This window comes from Pagrus major, chromosome 1, assembly GCF_040436345.1.
Source record: "Pagrus major chromosome 1, Pma_NU_1.0".
NCBI classification, from domain to species: Eukaryota; Metazoa; Chordata; class Actinopteri; order Spariformes; family Sparidae; genus Pagrus; species Pagrus major.
In genome coordinates, this window is record NC_133215.1 from 32,536,076 (window position 1) to 32,556,875 (window position 20,800).

The 20,800-nt window shown below is 41.5% G+C and overlaps 1 protein-coding gene across 2 annotated transcripts in view; it reads left to right on the forward strand.

The window, feature by feature from the left end:
* LOC141003712 (regulating synaptic membrane exocytosis protein 1-like) overlaps nt 1–20,309 on the forward strand; it is a 92,123-nt gene extending 71,814 nt beyond the window's left edge. The window contains exons 20-32 of one of the 2 annotated variants that reach the window (XM_073475156.1): nt 391–468; nt 977–1,042; nt 2,239–2,352; nt 2,906–3,009; nt 3,753–3,856; nt 3,990–4,150; nt 4,436–4,588; nt 8,685–8,899; nt 14,569–14,713; nt 15,452–15,555; nt 16,970–17,071; nt 17,316–17,455; nt 17,593–20,309. In XM_073475156.1, the coding sequence (XP_073331257.1) occupies nt 391–468; nt 977–1,042; nt 2,239–2,352; nt 2,906–3,009; nt 3,753–3,856; nt 3,990–4,150; nt 4,436–4,588; nt 8,685–8,899; nt 14,569–14,713; nt 15,452–15,555; nt 16,970–17,071; nt 17,316–17,455; nt 17,593–17,811 (1,705 nt within the window). In that variant the 3' untranslated portion in view covers nt 17,812–20,309. Of the gene's footprint in view, nt 1–390; nt 469–976; nt 1,043–2,238; nt 2,353–2,905; nt 3,010–3,752; nt 3,857–3,989; nt 4,151–4,435; nt 4,589–7,922; nt 8,518–8,684; nt 8,900–14,568; nt 14,714–15,451; nt 15,556–16,969; nt 17,072–17,315; nt 17,456–17,592 lie in introns of those variants that run through there. The other variant, XM_073475147.1, reaches the window with a different exon arrangement.
* Nucleotides 20,310–20,800: the final 491 nt, after the last annotated feature.

Sequence of the window (20,800 nt, forward strand, 5' to 3'; positions counted from 1 at the left end):
GCTTGATACCAGTTCAAAGAGACAGTAAGGGCCACTTCTTGAAGCTTGTGTGTGACAGGCGTCATTATGTGGTGTTCAAAGGATTGTGCACTGAAGGACTGAACAAGGACTAAATTCATAGCTGTCCATACATGTAGTTCAGGAGTTAACCAATTACAATCAAGTATTCACCCAGACCATGGTATAAATGCTTGTAATGCTCAGATTTCTAACATGGTTCAAAATATATGACAAATCAAATCAAGGGGAATCTTTTGACTGATACTATGCCCTGATATTTTAAAGACAATTCACAGTTTCAAAGCCTTTGCTGTCCCTTTACTCACTAACAACCTCTCCCTGGTGTTTCTGCCGTGGGATGCTCCTACTCCCACCCTTACACCCCTCTAGGTGCTTCAACTCTTTGCCCCGCAAGACTCCCCCAAGCCCCAGGATCTTAGTAGAACATGTGGCCCCTGAGGACGACAGGTATACCGGGCCTGCCCTCCTACTGTCCACGCCTCTTAAAACACCATGCTACAGCTCTGCTTGCCTGCTTGTACCTTAACGCCTGTTCTGTAGCCTAGAGCTCGTCCTGTGGATGGTAGCGTCACAGAGATCTTGTGATCAGCACAGTTTCTTTCTCGTTCCCTGTAAATATTTGTGGTCTAAGACTGTGTAATCCCTCCTTTATTCTGCTGCACCTGCTCTTTCTGCTCAGCGCCTGTATGAATTTCCCCTTCTCTCTGGCTTGAGAGCACTTTCTTTACTGTAACATTGTTGCTGGTGAGAAAAAAAGTTTACGGAATGTGCAATTCTCAGCTATGTTACTTTAACAAACCACAAAAACCAAACCAAAGTCTCAGTTGAGCCTCTTACATTATATCCAACACATCGGTCAATATTCAGTTTTTCCATTCTGTGGGTCGTCATTCTCCATATCGTGTTTGTTTTTTCTTCCTCTCTCTCTCTCTGTGGTTGTTGTTTGCCGAAACAGACAGTGTAGCAATTCATCAAGTCCGAACTGTCAGAGGGGCGTCAAAAAAAGCCTGGAGGGGGACAGGTGAGATCATTCATTCATTCACTCACTCACTCACTCACTCACTCACTCACTTATTTCATCGTTTCACATTACTATCACTTTTTTCTGTCTCTCTTGTGGGGTGATATCTGACCATCTGTAACTGGTTGGCAAAGCTGAAATCTCTCTTTTTTTTCGTGGAACATGTAGCCTTGAAAGCTAGCTGAAAATAAAATAGTAAATCATAACACCATGCAGGAACACACTACAACTTACAACCCTGTATTTATTTTTTATCTCCATGTTAATGGAAATTTTCTGACACTTTTGCTGTTTCTGGGTGCTTAAATGTTGTGGGTGCTGGTTGAAGTTAAACTACATTCACCCCCAATACTCTACATTAAGTATGGAGCCACCGCCAGCAGCTTAGCTTAGCATGTTTGCTAGAGGCATCCGGCCCTTAATTAAAGGTGCCATATACAACATTCAGCAACATCTAGCGAGTGCAACATTTGCCGTACAAATTCATAATATTGGTAACAACTAGTTAGGTATCATGTCTACTCGAGCCGGTCACTAATGGACATGTAATATTATGTATATCAACGTACTTACACATTGAGAAGAAGAACAACCAGCAGGTTCCGAGTCAAGTTGGAGCCGCTTGTAGTTCACATGCACTAACATCACACACAGAAACACACACTGAGGGACTGTGATGTCATTGTCTGTGCAGGACACCATTACCCCACAATATCTTTACATAGCAACTAGTCAATGGCTAGTAAAGAAATGTTGAAAATCCTTTCTTGTCCAGTCTTTATGCTAAGCTAAGCTAAGCTAAGCTAACCAACCACTCAATACAGCCTCATATTTACCATACAGACATGAACTCTTCTAAATCTCTGCAAGAAAGCACATTTTTCCAGATTGTCAATCTATTGCTTTAACAATACTGTGAGAGCATAGTTCTATTTTGCCTCAGAAAACATATCTGTGCTCACCTTAGCAACTGCACTTAGAAAATGATGAAGACGTTTCCTTGTATTTTGATGTCGTGCACCAGCTGTATTTGATTGATGATGTGTTGCCTGGCGTCTGCACACTGTTTTCCTTAATGACCTGTTCAGAGCCTAAACAGAGCCCTGAAGTTATATGTTATGTTGTTTTCATTTGATTTAATTTTGTTGCATTTTTAAGTTTTTATATTTTCATTTCCTGGTATTTGCTGACGGCAGTCGAATCCAGCCCACCTCTATCCTGAGGGGCAGTAGGGGGAGAGGGGGCCCGCTGAGGCCCTTTGGCCAGACAGGCCTGGCTGGGTCCTGCCCAAACTCGCCATGGCTAGACAGGTGCATGCTACTGTCAGCACTACCCCTCTACCCCCCTGTGTGTTGACTTCCTCTGTGTCACACTGAGTGTGATAATAATGTATGTGCAACATGTAAATGTCATGTATAGCTAGGCCAAAAGGATGTTACAGCTTAATTCCAAGAGGTAAGATATCCATTTATATGGATATGATTTGATACTGTTCAATAGTGGTTTACGTTAGCTTTATGTAAATGTGGAGTAAGATCTGGTACATAGCTGTGGATAGCACTGTAAAATTTGATGGTATAAATGTACCATCTCAACAGATATATGAACAATACTGTGCATACAGTCTGTAAACACACTCAGTGCCACTTCTTGTTTTGTACTTCTCCTGTACCTTCTGTGATTATTCTGACCTCTACCTCTCCGAACCTGACTTTTGACCATCAATACTCCTCCATCAGTTTATTTGATGCAATTTTGGGCTTCACTTCAATCAGTGACAAATTAAGTTCTAATAATATGTTTTTATATCTCCTCTCCTGTCTCCCCTCTTCCGTCTTGTGTCTTCATGTTCCTGTCCGTCAGAGCACAACCTCATGGCAGCCCCTCTCCAACAGGGACTCCTTCATCAGGTCGCAGGGGCAGGCAGCTGCCTCAGCTCCCTGCAAAAAGCAGCAGCGTAGAGCAAGGTATGTTGAATGCAAGGATGTGGGTTTGTTTTCTGAAGTGGGGTGAGCCAATAAAGACATGGGTGAATAACGATGATAATGCTGTGTTACTAACTGAAAATTATATTTAGTCTTCCTGATAGAGAGCTGAGACTCCCCTGTATTCAGAAATGTGTTTTTCTTCTTGTTCCTACAGTTGGATTTTTGAGCTTCACTGTGTAGATTGATGGGTGTGCCGAGTTTGACATTAGAAGGCTGTTTTTAAATGAATTGCTCAAACTCTAAATTCATCTGTGCCTCACAACCATGTAGAGCTTGGGGTATATGGTATCCCCAAACCCTTCCCAGCAGTCCTGGGTTGAACAGCATTTTAAAATATTTTACAATACTTCTTTTAGCTGACGTTGCTGCCAGATGGGTGGGGTTTAATGTACAGAGAATCTTGATATACAATCATTTTTCAGGTGTAGTTGTTAGTTACTGTAAACATCTCTCTCTGACTCTTTCCTGTTTGACAAACCCAAATTAGAAGCAAATTTGTTCCCATGTTGATTTTAGAAGCATTTCTATCCGACCCTCCTAACATCCATCATGAGGGCACTTGATGTACTATCAATGCACATCATGGTCCATCTAGTGTCAGAAACCAGACCCTGCATCCTTAAACTATTTTTGCAGGGTTTTTTTTGTTTTCTTTTGCTACCTTTCTCTGTCTTTGTCCATTTTCTTCACATCTTACTCTTTGTGTGTCTCTCTTGCCTCAGCTCTTGCAGTAGAGGAACGAGCCCGACAGCTGCCGATGAAAGTATATCCCTACCGGCCTTCAGCATCCCACGACCCTGAGACGGACCTCAAGATCAAACGGGAGGTCAGCGTCCATGTTTCACTGTCATCCTTCAGATTTTCTCCTCCTGCACTTGTTAAATGACATAACTGTCTATTTTTATATCATCAGTTTGAGCAAAACCATTTATCTCCCTCCTCTCTGTCTCTGTGTGTAGATGTATGCAGAACAGAGGCGTAGCAGTGACAACATGTCGGCCAGATCATCAGACAGTGATATGAGTGATGTGTCGGCCCTCTCCCATGCCAGCAGTGCCTCCCGCCTCAGTAGCACTAGCTACATGTCTATCCAATCAGAACGACCCGGGGGAAGACTCAGGTCAGTCCTCATGTGGTCATATGTTCAGTTTAAATTTTATGGGTTCATATTGTATTTACAGTCATCCATTCACATCCAGTCAGTTCACTTTGTTGGTAATAATTCTAAATGTTCTAAATGTTTTTTAATGCATGGTAATCACTGTGTGTCTTTCTGTTTTATTTCTGCATGCCAACTGCTGCATGCTTCTGTTCTTCTGCATGCTCTGTCTCCTCTGTCCTTACCCACACACAAATGTACGGATGCATACAATGAATGGTGCAAATCCAAACAAACTGAACTCAGATCTAAGTCATTAGAGGAGGAAAAAAAGGACAGGAGGATCTCGTGGGGGGTGAATGGAGAGGAGGACAGGAGGAGATCGGCAGGAAAGAGACGTTTCTCTGAGGAGTTGAAGCGCAGGAGACACACTGTAGCTGGAGACACGAGGGAGTCCAGGTAAAGGTCCATAGATCCAAAATGATAAATTTACTGATGATGGCAGACGGTCCATCTTCTCACTGAACAACTGGGCCTGGATCCCCAGGACAGAATCCCTGAATCCCCACTTGTTTAAGTCAACAGAACACTACAAAAACTTTTTAATGGTAGCAACTGCAGACAGTTTCTTATTGATCTCTGTAGGGAAGTTATTTTTTGTTTTTGCTAGCAACCGCCAAAGGAAGGTCAGCTGGAACAGGAATACAGCATCTTGCTCAAGGACACTTAAGCAGGGTGGATACTCAATGACACAATGTGACACTTGAATCCTCCTGCTGAGTTTTGAGGTGCAGATAGCTCATTTACATGGGAATATCTGGTACTATCTTACCTGCTCTCAAAGTCATCATATTTATGGTTTAAGGGCCACTCTACTGACTTTATACATAAATAATATTTTGCTCTTCATGAGGATTCCTCCTTAGCCTGTGAAAACAGTTTCATATGAGAAAACAACCCTGATGATGAAATCGGGGTTATCTGAACTTGGTGCTGAGGACAAGTTTGAACACAAAACATACATGACAAACAGGGAGCATGGAGAATGTTTAGGAGACAGGATGGGTCTCATAAAAGATGCAATTGTGTTGCATTATGGGCCATGTTGGGTCCAGGAGTGTTTGGAGCTTTACCTGTATACAGTTCAATCTGAACCTTTCTTTTTATAGTCTGTCCCCCAACTTTATCGAAGTGAAACAATAATTGGCCAAAAATGAAAATTAGGTGTTTTAATAGCACTTTTGTAAACTAAAAACTATCAACTTTTTGCTCATGCAGCATAATATGAGAATGAATTTGACAAATCTGAAGTCATCTCAACTTTGTATTTGCTGAGGAATGTCATAATAAATGAATGTCATTTTTATACAGAAGATATTTTTTTGCGAACAAAAATATAAATACTGTGATTCAAAATTGAATAACACCTAAACTAAAACTAAACATCACACTTAACAGCAAAGTAAAAAAATGTCCATGTTCCCTCTATGTGCCCACACACTCCCACACACTCCCACCCACACGCACACCATACACGCACACGCACACACACACACACACACACACACACACACACACACATCCCCGGCTGACCAGTAGCAGTGTGCTGACAGGGACAAACGACCCTATCCCAGTGGTCCTCAGTGGGCCAGGTGGTGATGTAGTGCAGCTTATTAGCTGGCTAATGTATTGAGGTCTGTGAGGAGGAGGAGAGAGGGCCCCGTTCTTTATGGCCTTACCACAGATCAATCCAAACAGAGCGTTATAAAAGCATAGCAACACGGCGGCCTTTGACACACTTTTCAGAGTCAGAGGTGAGCAAGAGAGGGAGAGAGAGAGAGACCTATAGGTGAATAGCTTGTTTCAGATGCATAGTAAATAACATGCCGCTTCAGTCTTCTGCTTTCTGATGTTGGAACCTGGCTGTAGGAAATGGCTACCACTCAGCCAGAAGAGCACAGTTAGCCAACGATGTTGGTTGGTAAGACCACCTCATGCTTAAAGCTGGTAGATGGCTGGATGAGGTTGAGGTCAGAGCTCTGTGCAGGCCAGTCGAGGTCTTCCACACCAAACTCGGAAAACCATTTCTTCACAGCCCACTGTCATGCTGAAACAGTGTCTGGCCTTCCCCCAATGGCTGTCACAAAGTTAGATGCAGATGATTGTTCCTAATGACAGTGTCAGTTACTGGCTATATGCTGTCAGTTACTAGCTATATGCTGTCAGTTACTAGCTATATGCTGTCAGTTACTGGCTATATGCTGTCAGTTACTAGCTATATGCTGTCAGTTACTAGCTATATGCTGTCAGTTACTGGCTATATGCTGTCAGTTACTAGCTATATGCTGTCAGTTACTGGCTATATGCTGTCAGTTACTAGCTATATGCTGTCAGTTACTGGCTATATGCTGTCAGTTACTAGCTATATGCTGTCAGTTACTGGCTATATTAGCCACACAAATCACTTTGTTTGATAATTACTTTTTTGTTCCTACTAATATTTATTGTTCCTGTTAATTTCTATATGCAGCACACACACAATTGCTTTATTTCTTTAAATATTTATTTCTCAAATTTGCATTTAATTTACATCATCAGTATTAGTTTATTCCTGCAATATTCCTTTTTAACTTTAATCACTTTAATCTGCAACACATGCACTGTTAAACCCCCTCAGTTTGCACATACTGTAGCAGGAAAGTTAATAGTTCTGGTGGCTAGACTCACCTCATTGCTGTGTGTGTTTTTATTGTGTTTTATATCCTTATATTCTGTTCATACTCTTCAAATTCTTGTTTACATTTTCTTTTTTATACTCTTTATTATATTTTTGCATTTGTGCTCTGTATGTGTTGTATAAGCTACTGGATGTCTAAATTTCCCTCAGGATCAATGAAGCGTCCATCCGTCCGTCCGTCCATCCATCATACTTCCATATGAGGTGGGCTCTTAATATGCAGTACGCCTCCAAGAATTTATGAAACAATATGGAAGATCATATGGATGCAGGAGCATTAAATAAACAGCGTTCCTCTGGCTGTGCGGAGGCTGATATCACATCAGTTGTTAGGAATAAGCGAGCATGCGTCTTAGTTCTAAGGCTGTGATCAGACAAAAAACAAGTTTGAATACAAAAAAGCGTCCATTTATTAAAACTGGTCAGACCATTTTAGAGGGCCTGCAATGTAGCTCATCTATAATTCAGTCAGGTGTCAGTTTTTAGAGAGGCCGGGTATGAATTAGTAATCTAGAGATGTAGGAGAAAGTCAGGCCTCAGGTCAGTCTTCGCCCAGACTGGGATATTAATATCTGCATTCAGTGGATACTCTCACATCTGCTTCAAGACAATTTGATTATAGCTTATAGAAGTGAATGAGTACTTACAGCAGAACGAAAACACATTGAACTCTCATTATCCTCATTTATTACCGATGTTTTTCAACTCTTTCTTCCTGCTTGATATGCCTACATGTTGCCTGTACTGTACACTGCTTCACACTAGTTTCCAATAATCCATTGGTAATCTTCAGATTTCCTGCCTTTCTTTGCATTTGTTTGCATATATTTACAATCACTTGCTGTATAATGACAATTTTGTATATCAAAAAGTTGACACAATGAACACAATATTGTTCAGATTGAACAGTTGTATTGGCATTCGTTTGGTTACAGTGCAAACTGTACATTAATGCATATCATTTGCATTTTGTACAATATTTTTTGTCACTCTTGTTTTCTGTGGCTGTGTCAGTACATGTGTTTATGTTTGTGCACATCCCTCTGCATGTCTCAGATCCCTACTTGCATGCATCCTGTGCTGTGACTGTCACGACCCCCTCCATCCTCCAGACCTGGACCCTCCCCTCCCATCCTCTCCTTCTGCTCCACGTCCTTCCCTCACCCCCCTGCAGGGGTCGGTGGAGAGGCCTCAAACCACCCTCCCCCTTCCCAGTCATTCCCTGGCTCCATTTGGCCACTGGACCGTGGCTTTCAGGGGCCCACTGGGAGAGGAGGCTGTGGGTGATAGAGGCAGCGTAGCTGGGTTCTCCTGCAGCACTCTGACCCCCTCTGAGGGGATGGACATGCGGCGACTCCTCCGAACCCCTCGCAGGCAGAATCGAGCGCTGGGCAGTTTCTGCCAGCGTGTAGTGGCTCGTTTGAGAAGCATGAACTTGAGTACATGATATGATTGCCAGCTTTGGACTACCAGAACATTTTATTTTAGTCTTGAGATCTAAATCTCAAGGCCAGAATGACAACACAAACATCAAACAGCCAAAAACTAATGTTTTACTTTTAGACATTTGGTAGGATGTGTCACTTGTCTGTCATCATCAGTCCTGTTATTTGATTTACATGCTGTTTGACTAAACATCAGTTCTCAACCAGTCAGTTTGAATTTTTTTAGTTATCATCATCCATCCCTTCTTGCTGTTTTTATGTTTATGAAAAATGAAGCAAATGAAGGTACAGTACAGAGGAAGTAACAGAGACCTCAGTAACATCCCCACTCCATCACACCAGGTCAGTGTCACTCAGTTTCTTCTCTCTCCAGTCGGCAGTTACGATCGGTGGGCCGCAGCATGCTGAAGAGCTCCAGTGTGAGTGGAGAAATCTACACGCAGGAGCGCACCGATGGCAGCCAGTCAGACACAGCACTGGGCACGGTTGGTGGTGGCAGCAAGAAGAGACGGTCCAGCCTCAGCGCACGTGTGGTGGCCATTGTTGGCAACCGCCGCAGCCGCAGCACTTCACAGATCAGCGGTCCCGGTGAGTGGTGACTGTATATCCCACTGGCTATGTGTGATGTGAATGTGGAAAATTGCCCCCCAGCATATGATGGAGACGTAATATTTTATGTAAGAGTAATAAAAAGTATTCAGGAGTTGGTCTTCATTCAAGGGATGAGTATATACCACACTATGTTGTTTGAGTGTTATGAAAGTATGTCAGGAAGGGTTTGCAGGCCCTTGGTTGAGAAACGCAGCATTCCTAATTTGAGCCATACATTATATCCTGGAGCCACTGATGAGGGTGGGCGGGGCAGCACCCTTCCATCTGAACAGAACTGCACGTCTGTGTAATCATGCGCCACTCTGCAGATGTCAGATTGAGATCATTTCTCTCAGGGAAACCTAGAGGATGTTATTATATTTGATATAGTCTTAAAGACATCTACCCAGAATTTATGTAGTTGGGGGCACACCCAGTACATATATAATAAGAGTAGCATCGTTGTTTATACATTCATCGCACGTAGGGGTGATGTTAGGGTAGATACTAGATAGCTTAACCTTAGACATGTGAACCCTATGAACTACTGTAAAGAGTATTAGGCAGTGTCTTGAACAGAATGATGAATTGTGTACTGATGTTAGAATAGAGTCCCATTGACCATCCGATAGTGTAAGGCTTAAGACCTGTTCCCGGGCTGTTTTTATCTTATCCAGAGGTGAGTCTGCCCACATGGAAATTGTTTGGTATAATATGGATAGTGGGCCTTTAGAGATAAAGAAACGTGTCAATAGGATTAGTGGCTGGTTCTTCAGGAAAACTAGGTAAGGTGGAACGTGCATAGTGTCTGATCTGTATAACGGAAGAAATGTGTTTTTGGTAACTTATAACTATCTTACAATTTCTTGAATGAAATAAAGCATTTGTCTTTGAACATATCTTTGAGGGATCTTAAAGGGCATTGTTGTAATGGTGTTTTAATCTGGTTTAGTAGGGTCACAAAATTTTCTTTGACAAGATTTTTAAATTGCCATGTGACTGCTACTCCCAGATAAGTGAATTGTCTTTCTTCAATTTGAAACGGTATATCACTATAGTCTAGGTAGAATGCTTCCCTATTTATTGGAAACAGTTCGCTTTTGCGTTTATCTTATATCCCAATATGAAACCGAACTGAGTGAACAGCGATAGTGCTGCTGGCATAGGTAGCTTGGTCTGAGACATTTAGCAGAAGATCATCTGCATATAGAGATAATTTGTGTTCCAGACCATCCCTCTGGATACTGGCAATATCTACATTACAACAGAAAGCAATAGCAAGCGGCTCAGTGGCTGAGTCAAAGAGGATCAGACAGGGCAAAAGGTTAAGAGAATGTGCCATTAGTTTGAACAGTTGCGGTGGGAGATGTGTATAACAATTTTATCCAAGCTATAAACGATGGCCCCAATCCGAATTTTCCTAAGACTGTGAATAAATACCTCCACTCGACTCGATCAAACGCCTTTTTGGCGTCTAAGGCTACAACACGTTCAGGGACATTTTCAGAGGGTGAAAAAGGGATGTCGATCCTTAACAAAGCCATATCAGTAGATATTATTTGTGGGATGATGTCTTCTCATCTGTGTGCCAAGACCTGTGCTAGGATCTTAGCATCTGAGTTCAAAAGCGATATGGGTCTATATGAGGCGCATTCTGCTGGGTCCTTCCCCTTCTTAGCTATACATGCTTCATTTAAAGATGGGGGAGTGTACCCTCGGAGAGATTCCGACAGTTCAATTGTTAGTTGTGGGGTGAGGAGCGCAGAGAGCCTATTAAAAAACTTGTCCGTAAGACCATCCGGATCTGGTGTCTTCTGGATTGTAGTGATGATATCACTATGGCTATTTCTGCTTGGGTCATAGGTGTTTCTAGTTTCTTTGCCAAATCAGGGGGATTGTCGGAATAGGCAGATGATTGATTTGCAGCAGGCCACTGGTGCACTTTGTATGCTCTTGTTGCCAGCATGCAGCTGAGGTGATCATGGGTGAAGAGAGCTCCTGGCTATATCTTCTTGCTGTTGTCTCGTCTATTATCTCTTCTCAATGAAGAGTGTTCATCCTTTCTTTAAAGGGCTCTTGAGACTGGGAGGTAATGTGTGATGTCATCAGAGGTGACACCTCACTCCTCCCTGTGTCCCTTCCAGATATCAAACTTTAATTTAACTTAAATCGTATTACATCATAATTGATGTCTGTTAAGAGATACGGGTTTACAGATTTGACAAGGTGGCACGCTCAGCTTTATAAATGATAGCAAATATCAAATGCAGACTAATGACAGAGCAATGACTCTAAACACACCAGGACTCTCAGGGAGGGGTCCTGAAGACTGGCTGGGAGGTTTTTCAGTCACATGCAAATTAAAGTAGGGTTGATAATGCTACATATCCCCCCTTCTGCAGCTCTGCAGCCATCTCTGGCAGCGGAGGGGCGATTTGCAGGTGTGATTATCAACGTTAAGCAGATTGTCATAACAATACTTATCCTTGGGTGAATGGTTGATGCTTCCCCACTTTTCCTACCTATCTAATAACTAGGGACCAACTAGTACTTTGCTGTACTGTTTGCATAAGTTCATAGGTTTGAAAAGATAGGTGAAAGGGATATGAATCTAAAAAGAAAAGACGAACAAGATCAACTATATTAAACTTTAGGACAAAGGTAACGAATAAGCTAAATTGGTTGTTTTAGCTAATCTTTCTTATTCTTTAAATCAACTATTAGTTAATGGTAGGTGTTACCTAGGGGTAATGTAATGTGGCTCAATAGACTTGACCAAATGTGATACTTCAAAAGTCAAAGTGTTTTCAGTTGGTTGAGTTTCATACACCTGGGCTTTAACCAGGAGCTTTGTCCTCTGATATTAAGTTTTGCTTCTAATCTTACTGAGAATTCAATTTTTCTTTTACCCCAAAAGGTTCTTTAAAATTTGAGAAGGCAACTTCTAAATTTAGTTCTGTGCACAGGAATAATTTAATCATTAAGTGTATTCGCATACACTGAGGAGGAGTGTTTAACTTGGATGGGTTATGATAGCTGTAGGTGTTTGTGCTGCAAACACACAAAACAAATAAAATCATACAAAAAAGCTCCTAAAATTTACACCGATAGCCCAATATGTGAAAACCATGCTTTTCTTCCCGGCTTAGATGACCATGTCTTCACAGAATGGAAGACTAAGGGCATCAGGGACATCGGTGCCTTGTACATAAATGGCCACTTTATGTCGTTTGAGCAACTCCAACGCACATATAATATCCCGGCCTCTAATTTCTTCAGATACTTGCAAATCCAAGGTTATGTAAGGGAAATGGTTTACTTGGAGGAAATATGTCCCCATAATGCACTTGACACTATCAACAAATTTGAAAAACAAAATGATTTTTCCTTCACGGTACAAAGACTCATGGATGCCAACACAGCTGCACTTAAACAGATGTGGGAGCTTGAGCTGGGGGTGAAGATAGATGACGAGTTTTTGGAGGAAAGTGGAAAAGTGTGCATAAATGTTCAGTCAACTCCAGACACAATCTGATACAGTTCAAAACAATGAACTTTTGAACTTGTAGTTGCGACTATCTCATTTAAAAAGAGGAAGACTGTCTAATCGCTATAACCAACAACAACAACAGCAGAAGCAGCAACAGCAGTAGTTACAACTCCATCAAACAAAACATGAACTAGATAAATGATTTCTGTAAAATTATAGTTCTGTATAACAACGCATTGCCCGCATTCTTCACCAGTAATGTAAAATTATGCAGACTAATGATGAATCATCCCCAAATAATGAAGGGATGTTCTTTTCAAAGCAAAGGCTGAATGCTTGACTGTTTTTTTCTTATTGATTTTACAAATAATATGTTTCAGGGAGTTTCACAACATTGTGGCCAGTTAAGAGCTCCTCCCAGCTCAGCTCCCAGTCACACAACACAGTCTGGCTGGTCTGACTCTAGCGTGCACTTTTACCACAGAACGGGTGTAAGACTCATGATGAAAGCCAAACACTGACCCCCTCCCCTCTTTGTAGTGGACATAAAAAGCTATTTGGCAACACTGGGCCTGAGGGGGTCTCTCGCTCTCTCTCCCTGATGTACAGAGCATGGCCGCAGCCAGCTATGAGGTCACCGAGGTGCAGACCTTGGTAATTATTTCCTAAATATTAAAATTAAAAAATCGGCGCTATATAACTGTATAATCAGGAGTTGAAACGTCTGGTCAGTCCATTAAGAGTCTGTATGGCAGCTCTACTTTTATTCATCTATTATTTTATAAATTAAAGCAGTAAGTGTGTCTGTTGTGTTAAAACTTAAGAGATAACAAGCAAACAATATCATTTTTCATTGTCCTGATGTATATGAGGCATTTGGTCTAATCAGAAGATGATCATTTATCATTTCATCACAAATACATACAGACACCTGTTCACCTCTTTACCTTTACCCATAGAAGACCATCTGTGGTTGAAATAATCCGATCATTCAGATTCACATCAAATAAAAGACAGTATTCTTGAAATTACTCACGTCTCAAGTCATTTTTAGTTCTTTCGTCTCTACTTGAAGTTGAAAAAAATGGAAAACAATAATCTGGACCTCACTAATTTCTAAAGCCTGACTACGGCCCTGGGAGAGAGGAGAGAGGAAACAGAGATAGTACAGAGATCAACCCTTAATTTGAAAAATCTTCCCTGTTCATGATGGGTGAGAGTAACAACAGGTTCCATGATGATTCTGTAACATTTTATGGGACGTCATCTGTTGCTCAGGCTGTTGAGTATTGTTGATTACCTCACCTGCTTGATGTAAAAGCTGATCTCATGCTCTGCATAAAGGAGGCTACATTTGTCTCTATTCACCATATGTGCCTATATTATGAGTCAGAAGGTGACACACCCCTGTCCGAGATGCCACACAGTGTTGTGTGTGTTGTTTTTCTGCCCAACAATTTCCTGTTTACTACTGATTACCAGATTCAGCAGGACGTGGGTGGGACTTTGGCCGTGCTTCAGACAGAGACATCAGAGACATCCGCATTTAATGTGGAAACCCCATTGATAAATGTGCTCCGGAAGTTGGGCCATTCTTGATTCAAAGAAACATTTTGGGTTTAAAGGGGCACTCCACCAGTCCTTTTCTGTGAAAACAGTTGTGCAATGTCTCCTGTGGCTCTGGAGCCCAAACTGTACTACTGACTAAAAGTCTGTTTCCTAACAACAAGGGGTTTTGGTCTAAATGAAGCAACTTGTGTGGCATCAGTAGTGAAATGTGTTGAAGGAAAAGTTTAACATTTGGGACATAAGCTCATTTGCTTTCTTAGAGAGTAAAAAGATTAGAATGACACCACTCTCATGTCTGTATAGTGCAGCAGCTGGTTGACTTAGCTTAGCACAAAGACATAACAGGAGGAAACAGCCAGCCTCACTTAACATATTGTATCTCATTTGTTTAATTCATTCAAATTCACAAAATTCCACAAACTACATGTATATTTCCAGTCTTTATGTTGAGACGCAATAGCTGTCGACTGGCTTTAGCTTTAAATTTAGTAAACACACATGAGGATGTATTGATCTTCTCATCTAACTGTCTTTTACCCTTCTTCTACTGTCGACAGCATCTCTGACTACAATATTGTGATTTTCCAATTTCTCCTCTCCCATCCAGAGGGGAAGACTAAGAAGGAGAAGGGTGCACCCATCCAAAGGAGCACAGAGACTGGCATGGCAGTAGAACTGACCAGAAACATGAGCCGGCAGCCCAGCAGAGAGTCCAACAACGGCAGCATGAACAGTTGCAACTCTGAGGGGAAGTCAGTAAACCACACACTTCCTGTTCTGATCACTTTCAACCAACCAACCAAACACACTCTACATCTTCCTCCTCTATTATGTTGTTTTTTCTTTTAAAGAGAATACCATTCATTTCTGTCTGTGTCTATTTTACATTTCTACCCGTGTTTTCTTTATATATTCCCTTTTTCGTCAGTTTCAAATGGCAAATTTGACACTGTTAAAGCTACTGTAGCTTGAAATTAACTGCTGTCTCACCACACTGAAGCACCATCTAAAAAAATGATGTGGATGTGACAATAAAGTTTGTATGCCAGCATGTTCTGACGGATTACATTCAGGCGTACGCTGCCATTTCTGCATGTACGTGTCAAGTGACTGACAGTTAACAGAGTGTAATATAATGAGCACGCTGAAAAAAACAATGCTCAGCTTGGGCTCACCCAGCTCAGTGAGGCGGCGATAAAATGCAAACTTTGACTTAATCAAATTATAGCCTGGAGTTTTCTGTGATGGATTATCTTGCTTGGCCAACTTTTGAGATGTTTTTCATGCTGTAAATAATGACTGGCAGCAAATGGGTTTCCCTGAAGGAAGTAGAATAAGCTCTGAAGTCTGACTGTGTGCAGACGCCACCCAAAAGTAACGTAGGAGGAGACCACTGATATTATTCTTTAAAGAATCACCTCTGTCCTAAGGTGGATTTTGGTGGGTCCTATTGTCGTAACAAATTCATGTTTATGTGTTCTGTGTGCTAGTTTGATCTGGAATATGGGTGCCAGCAGTCAGTTCAGTGACTTCCTGGATGGCCTGGGACCAGCTCAGTTGGTGGGAAGGCAAACACTGGCTACTCCTGCTATAGGTAAGATACTGGTGATACTTCTCCTCTCCTCTCCTCTCCTCTCCTCTCCTCTCCTCTCCTCTCCTCTCCTCTCCTCTTCTCTCAGGTAGGAAATTTGGGTGAAAATAGTAAAATAGTGGACACAATAAATAGTGTAATAGTAATATAATATAGTATACTATATAATACAATAATATTGTATGAAATAATATATTATAGTACAATATCATATAGTATAATACAATAAGGGATGTAAGAGATAATAAAGTACAATATAACAAATAGAATGAAATGTTAAATGTGGTTAGGCAAGATTGTAGAAACCAGCAAGAGCAAGCAATATTTTTAGCTCTCACTAAATAGTTGGGAGATGTGTTCAACTAAATCCCTTTGCTTTTTTTAGTCTAATAAATAACTGTTAAATGTCACGATCATGTAAACACAAGCAACATAGCTGTCATAACCATAACCTACCTCAGTCCTAAAAGGCTACCCGGCACAGCAGCCACTCCTCACTGCTGTAGGTGTCTGCTTTGGCCTAACTGGGTTAGCCGCTAAATAAGTCTGTTGCTGCTCCAGAGCCTCTGTTGTTTCGCTCAGGGTGCTTTGTGCTTTGTGCTACCAACTACTAAGTTAGCGGCTGAGTGACAGTCTGCCACTGCTGCTGCCACTCACTTTTCCTTCTCTGACTCTGTGTGATTTGTGCTGCTGAGTTGGCTCCTGTACAACCAGTTTTCATTACTAATTGATCCAGCTAGCGTTACGTCATGTGTCGCGTATGCAAACAAATTCACTGCTGTAAATCTAGCATGTTAGTGTTGGGAAATTGGCTGCACTCTCTGCGCCATTCTAGTGCGACTACCTAGCTAATAGCTTTAGCAATAAATCACCCAGCCTTGTGGAAGACTCTAGTTATGCACGGTGAGTGCCCGGGCAGTGTGTGGGCAGGCAGGTATGTAGGTAGACAGACAGGTGGCCTGTATAATCTTTTCATACGGGCCGAATGAGACAATTAGATGGCTTTATTAGTGGCCTGCAACAGTAACAAACACTGAATGTTTTTGTCTTTTATTTGTCAGAGCATTTGACTTATTGATTGCTGTCGGGATATTGAGAGATTTTCTACTATGTCAAAAAATGCTTCTAGAATAACGTACCAACCCTAGCATTAATTCACATACCTAACCCTGTGGCCCACACTTTTCAAACACCTGCTAAAGCACTGAGTGAAACCTGTCACTCTCATCAGTGTTAATAACAGATCCGATAAGACATTTTTTATGTGCAGAGTCTGAAGTTACTGAAACCATCATGCTGTACTCTTGTGCATGTTCATCTTGCAGCTGCCAGCACCTTAAGCTCTGCAGTTACTGTCATTGCTCTTTTTCTATTTGTATTAAACCAATCATCTTTTTCACTTTTCTGTGTTTCCCAGGTGACATCCAGATTGGTATGATGGAGAAAAAGGGTCAACTGGAGGTGGAAGTCATCAGAGCTCGAGGACTCGTACAAAAGCCAGGGTCCAAATCCCTCCCTGGTGAGAACTTAACCGACCTCGAGATCACTCCCTCCCTCTCAAGACATCACTCATACACTCCTCACATATCTGATATACACTCGATGTTGGGAGAAATCCAGTTTATATACACCCTGCTGAAATTTGCTGTGTGCTTTTCCCTCCCATGAAGATATAATCATCTGTGAGATCTGATCTAGATCATCTTGGCGGGTCACTATGCTCCTTACTAATGGCTTTTTTATCGTTTTGTCTCTGCCTTCAGCTCCATATGTCAAGGTCTATCTGCTGAATAATGGAGCGTACGTAGCCAAAAAGAAAACCAAGATTGCACGGAAAACACTTGACCCACTGTATCAGCAAGCACTGCTATTCGAGGAAAGCCCACAGGGTAAAGTCTTACAGGTGAGCAGAAGATACATTTGTCTTTGTCGCAAAGTTGAAAATGTTTTGGTTTTTTTTATATAAATTACTGTTAAAAATATATTTTACTGGAGAAACTAGATGGCTATGTAATTTGACAGAAAATGACTTTCCTTCAGGTGATTGTATGGGGAGACTACGGCCGTATGGACCATAAAAGCTTCATGGGAGTTGCACAAATCCTATTGGAGGAACTGGACTTATCAAGCACAGTCATTGGTTGGTACAAGTTGTTTCCACCGTCCTCCTTGGTGGACCCGACACTTGCCTCCCTAACGCGGCGGGCTTCCCAGTCGTCACTCGACAGTTCCTCCGGGCCTCCTGGGGTCCGATCCTAGTGGACCAACAGCTCTACACCGCTCATTAAAAGTACTGTAGAGAGAAACAAACAAAAAAGATGGCGGAAATGTAGACCAACAACAATCAGAAACAGTCACAACGAGAAAGCTTTGTTGAGATCTGACAATCACTTCTGTCGCGGTTAATTTTGTCTGTTGTAGGGAGCGCCACATTTCAGTGTTTCATATCCATTCAAAGAAAAAGCTCATAGTTTTTCTCTGTGTACGCTGAAGACATAGTGCTGCCGACAGACTACAAGCAGGAACTCTCGAGACAGGAGACGAAAGAGTGTCAGAGAATCATATGAAGCAGGGTGGTTTTTAACTGAATCAATAATAGCAAAGAAATGTATGTTAAGCATCGGAATGTATGGGCTCGAGACTCAAGAGGTAATCACCCTCCACACCTGCAGGTGGCGCAGTCCTCTCTGTAGTGGCCTCCTCCAGAACCCCAACAGACTGCCAGCACTCCTGCACCCAGGCAGGGTGCTCCTGCGTGGGTACTCAGTCTGGAAGCACAGGGCCTTCTTCTGGTGCCTAGACCTTGGAGCCGCATCACTGGTCCCTCTCTTTCGAAAAATCCTTTTTTCAATATGTTTACCATGGCTGCTCTGAAGCCGCACTGTTTTAGCGTGTTTGCTTTGTCATTTCTTTCCCTTTGTTACTACTGGCACAAAATGTTTTTACAGTGTGTAAAATGCTCATGATAATGTTGTCAGTCTGATGTGTGCATGGAGAGTAAAAAAAACGAAACAAGAGATAAAAAATGATATAAAAACTATTAAATGTCTGCAAGTGTTATGCAGGGGAGGGGGGACTGGTGATGATGACACAGCTTAGATTTTTACACTCTACAGTGAGATTAGCGTGCAGCGTTGTTTTCCTTGTTCCACCGCTGGCAAATGTCCAGGCCAGTTGTCTTTGTATAGATGTATATTAGGCCTCCCAGGAGGTTGACCAATAAATAAAATTTATGTCACTTTGAACTATCACAAGGTACAACATCACTGTAAAAGAGTTCAAAAAAGGAAATCTTTGTTCACCTACGCAAGAGCCAGATAGGACCATCTAATTTTTCACATTTTTTAGGGATTGCGTTCCCTCACCCCAGCACGTTTCAGGTTTCTATTCAGCCCTTAGTTTACATTCTTTTGAAATTTAAACACAAGCACAAGAGCTTGATTTTTTTACAACAAAAAGTTTAACTTTTTGAGAAAAACACATAGTTAAAAAAAAGAAAAAAAGAAACAATCCCGTCTCTGGTTCTGTTCATTTCTTTGTCTAGATGTTAAGGAAACAGACAAACAAGCAGAGAAGAAGAATCGCTCCGGTTTTCCTCGGGCATATCTGCGAATGCGAAAGTAACCAATCAGACTGATCTGTCGGGACACAAAACACCAATGCTCATCCTCTGTTCGGCCTGCAGACTCCTCCCACCAGGGGAGATTTGGGGCCAGCATGATTTTGGAACCTGTTCCAAGCTGCATGCACATTTTTGTAAAATGAAACCGATACAGAAAAAAAGATACTGAACTAGATACGTGTGTTAGTTCCACATACTGTAGGGCCGCTTGTATGTTGCATGCAGTTGTACAGTTTGCTCGTACTTGAATATTAAAGAGATAAAACCAAGAAACCGAAGCCATTCCCATTTACGCAAAGACATTTGAACTCAACTGCAGTCTATTCCACGTCCCTCAGTCCGGTGCTGAATGTCTCTCAAACTAAATCCCAAGATTACGTTGATGTCTTTCCTCAACCCTCTGGAAGATGTACTGTACTGTACAGTAGTACTGAGCAGACCTCACAGCCTCTCTTACTGTTACTCCACATCGTTGTATACCTCCAAGGGGCTGAGATGATGTATGAATAAATATGTACAAATCAGATCCACTTAAATGGAAATATAAATTATGTTTCAACATAATGATTCAGATATGCTAACACATGAACTGTTAAGTTATATAAAGAATAAATGCAGATGCACAGAGAGTCATACACTGTAAATACTCAACAGCTATTCACTGGGCTTTCATTGGGTTCAGTGATACTTGCAAAGATACTTGCCAAGTCATATAATGAGGAGCGGTTAATATGTCATTAGGGACCATGCAGTGGGACAACACAAGGCGACGGGTCAGAAACTGGCCGCAAAAACTCCAGGTGTCATCTGAACACTTCTTTGTGCTTCAAACCCAACGTCTGAACCCCGGCCACGTTCAGTCCCACTCCTGAAGAGTTGACTTTTCTTTTCATCGTCCGGTGAAGCTGGTTTTCTTTTCTTTTTTTCCTTGTCAGTATTAACAGGAAAAAAATTGCTGATTGTTTACAACTTCTGTGTACCACTGAAAACAAAAAGAAAATTTGAAAAAAGTAAAGCATTCACTGCAACATTTCTTGTTTGTATAACAGATGTGGCTCAAATGATGTGTATGTTTTATATTTAAAAAAAAGTTCATTTTTATTATTTACAAATAAAAAGAATGTGTGGAAGAAAAGTGTCTCACTCACATCTCTAGGCTAAAACAATCACGCTTCTTCTTCTTCTTCTTCTTTTTCTCTCAGCCCGCGGTTACATTTGACACAATGTCAAGAGATCAAAGTGAAAAACATATTTCAAAATGGGATCTGCGGCCATGTTTGTGGGATAGTTAATGTAAATGTCCTCTGTCAGTGCTTCATTTGTAAGCCCCAGCAGAGCAGCACCATGTCAAACTGAGGAGAAAAAAAATTAATAAAGCACATTACAAGTTAACTGAACATTTCAAAAGCAATGGCATTTAGGTTACATACATGAACGAGATGAATAGATATACATCACATTTTCTCCTTTCTGCAAAAGGAGAATAAATGGCCTGAAGACTTCAGATAAGACTGAAATAACAAACAAAATATATGCTTATTCCTTTATTGCCCAGAGTTAGATGAGCTTGATACCACTCTCCTGTTTGTACAGCAAAATAAAGTTTAACAAGTTAAAAAAAAGTTA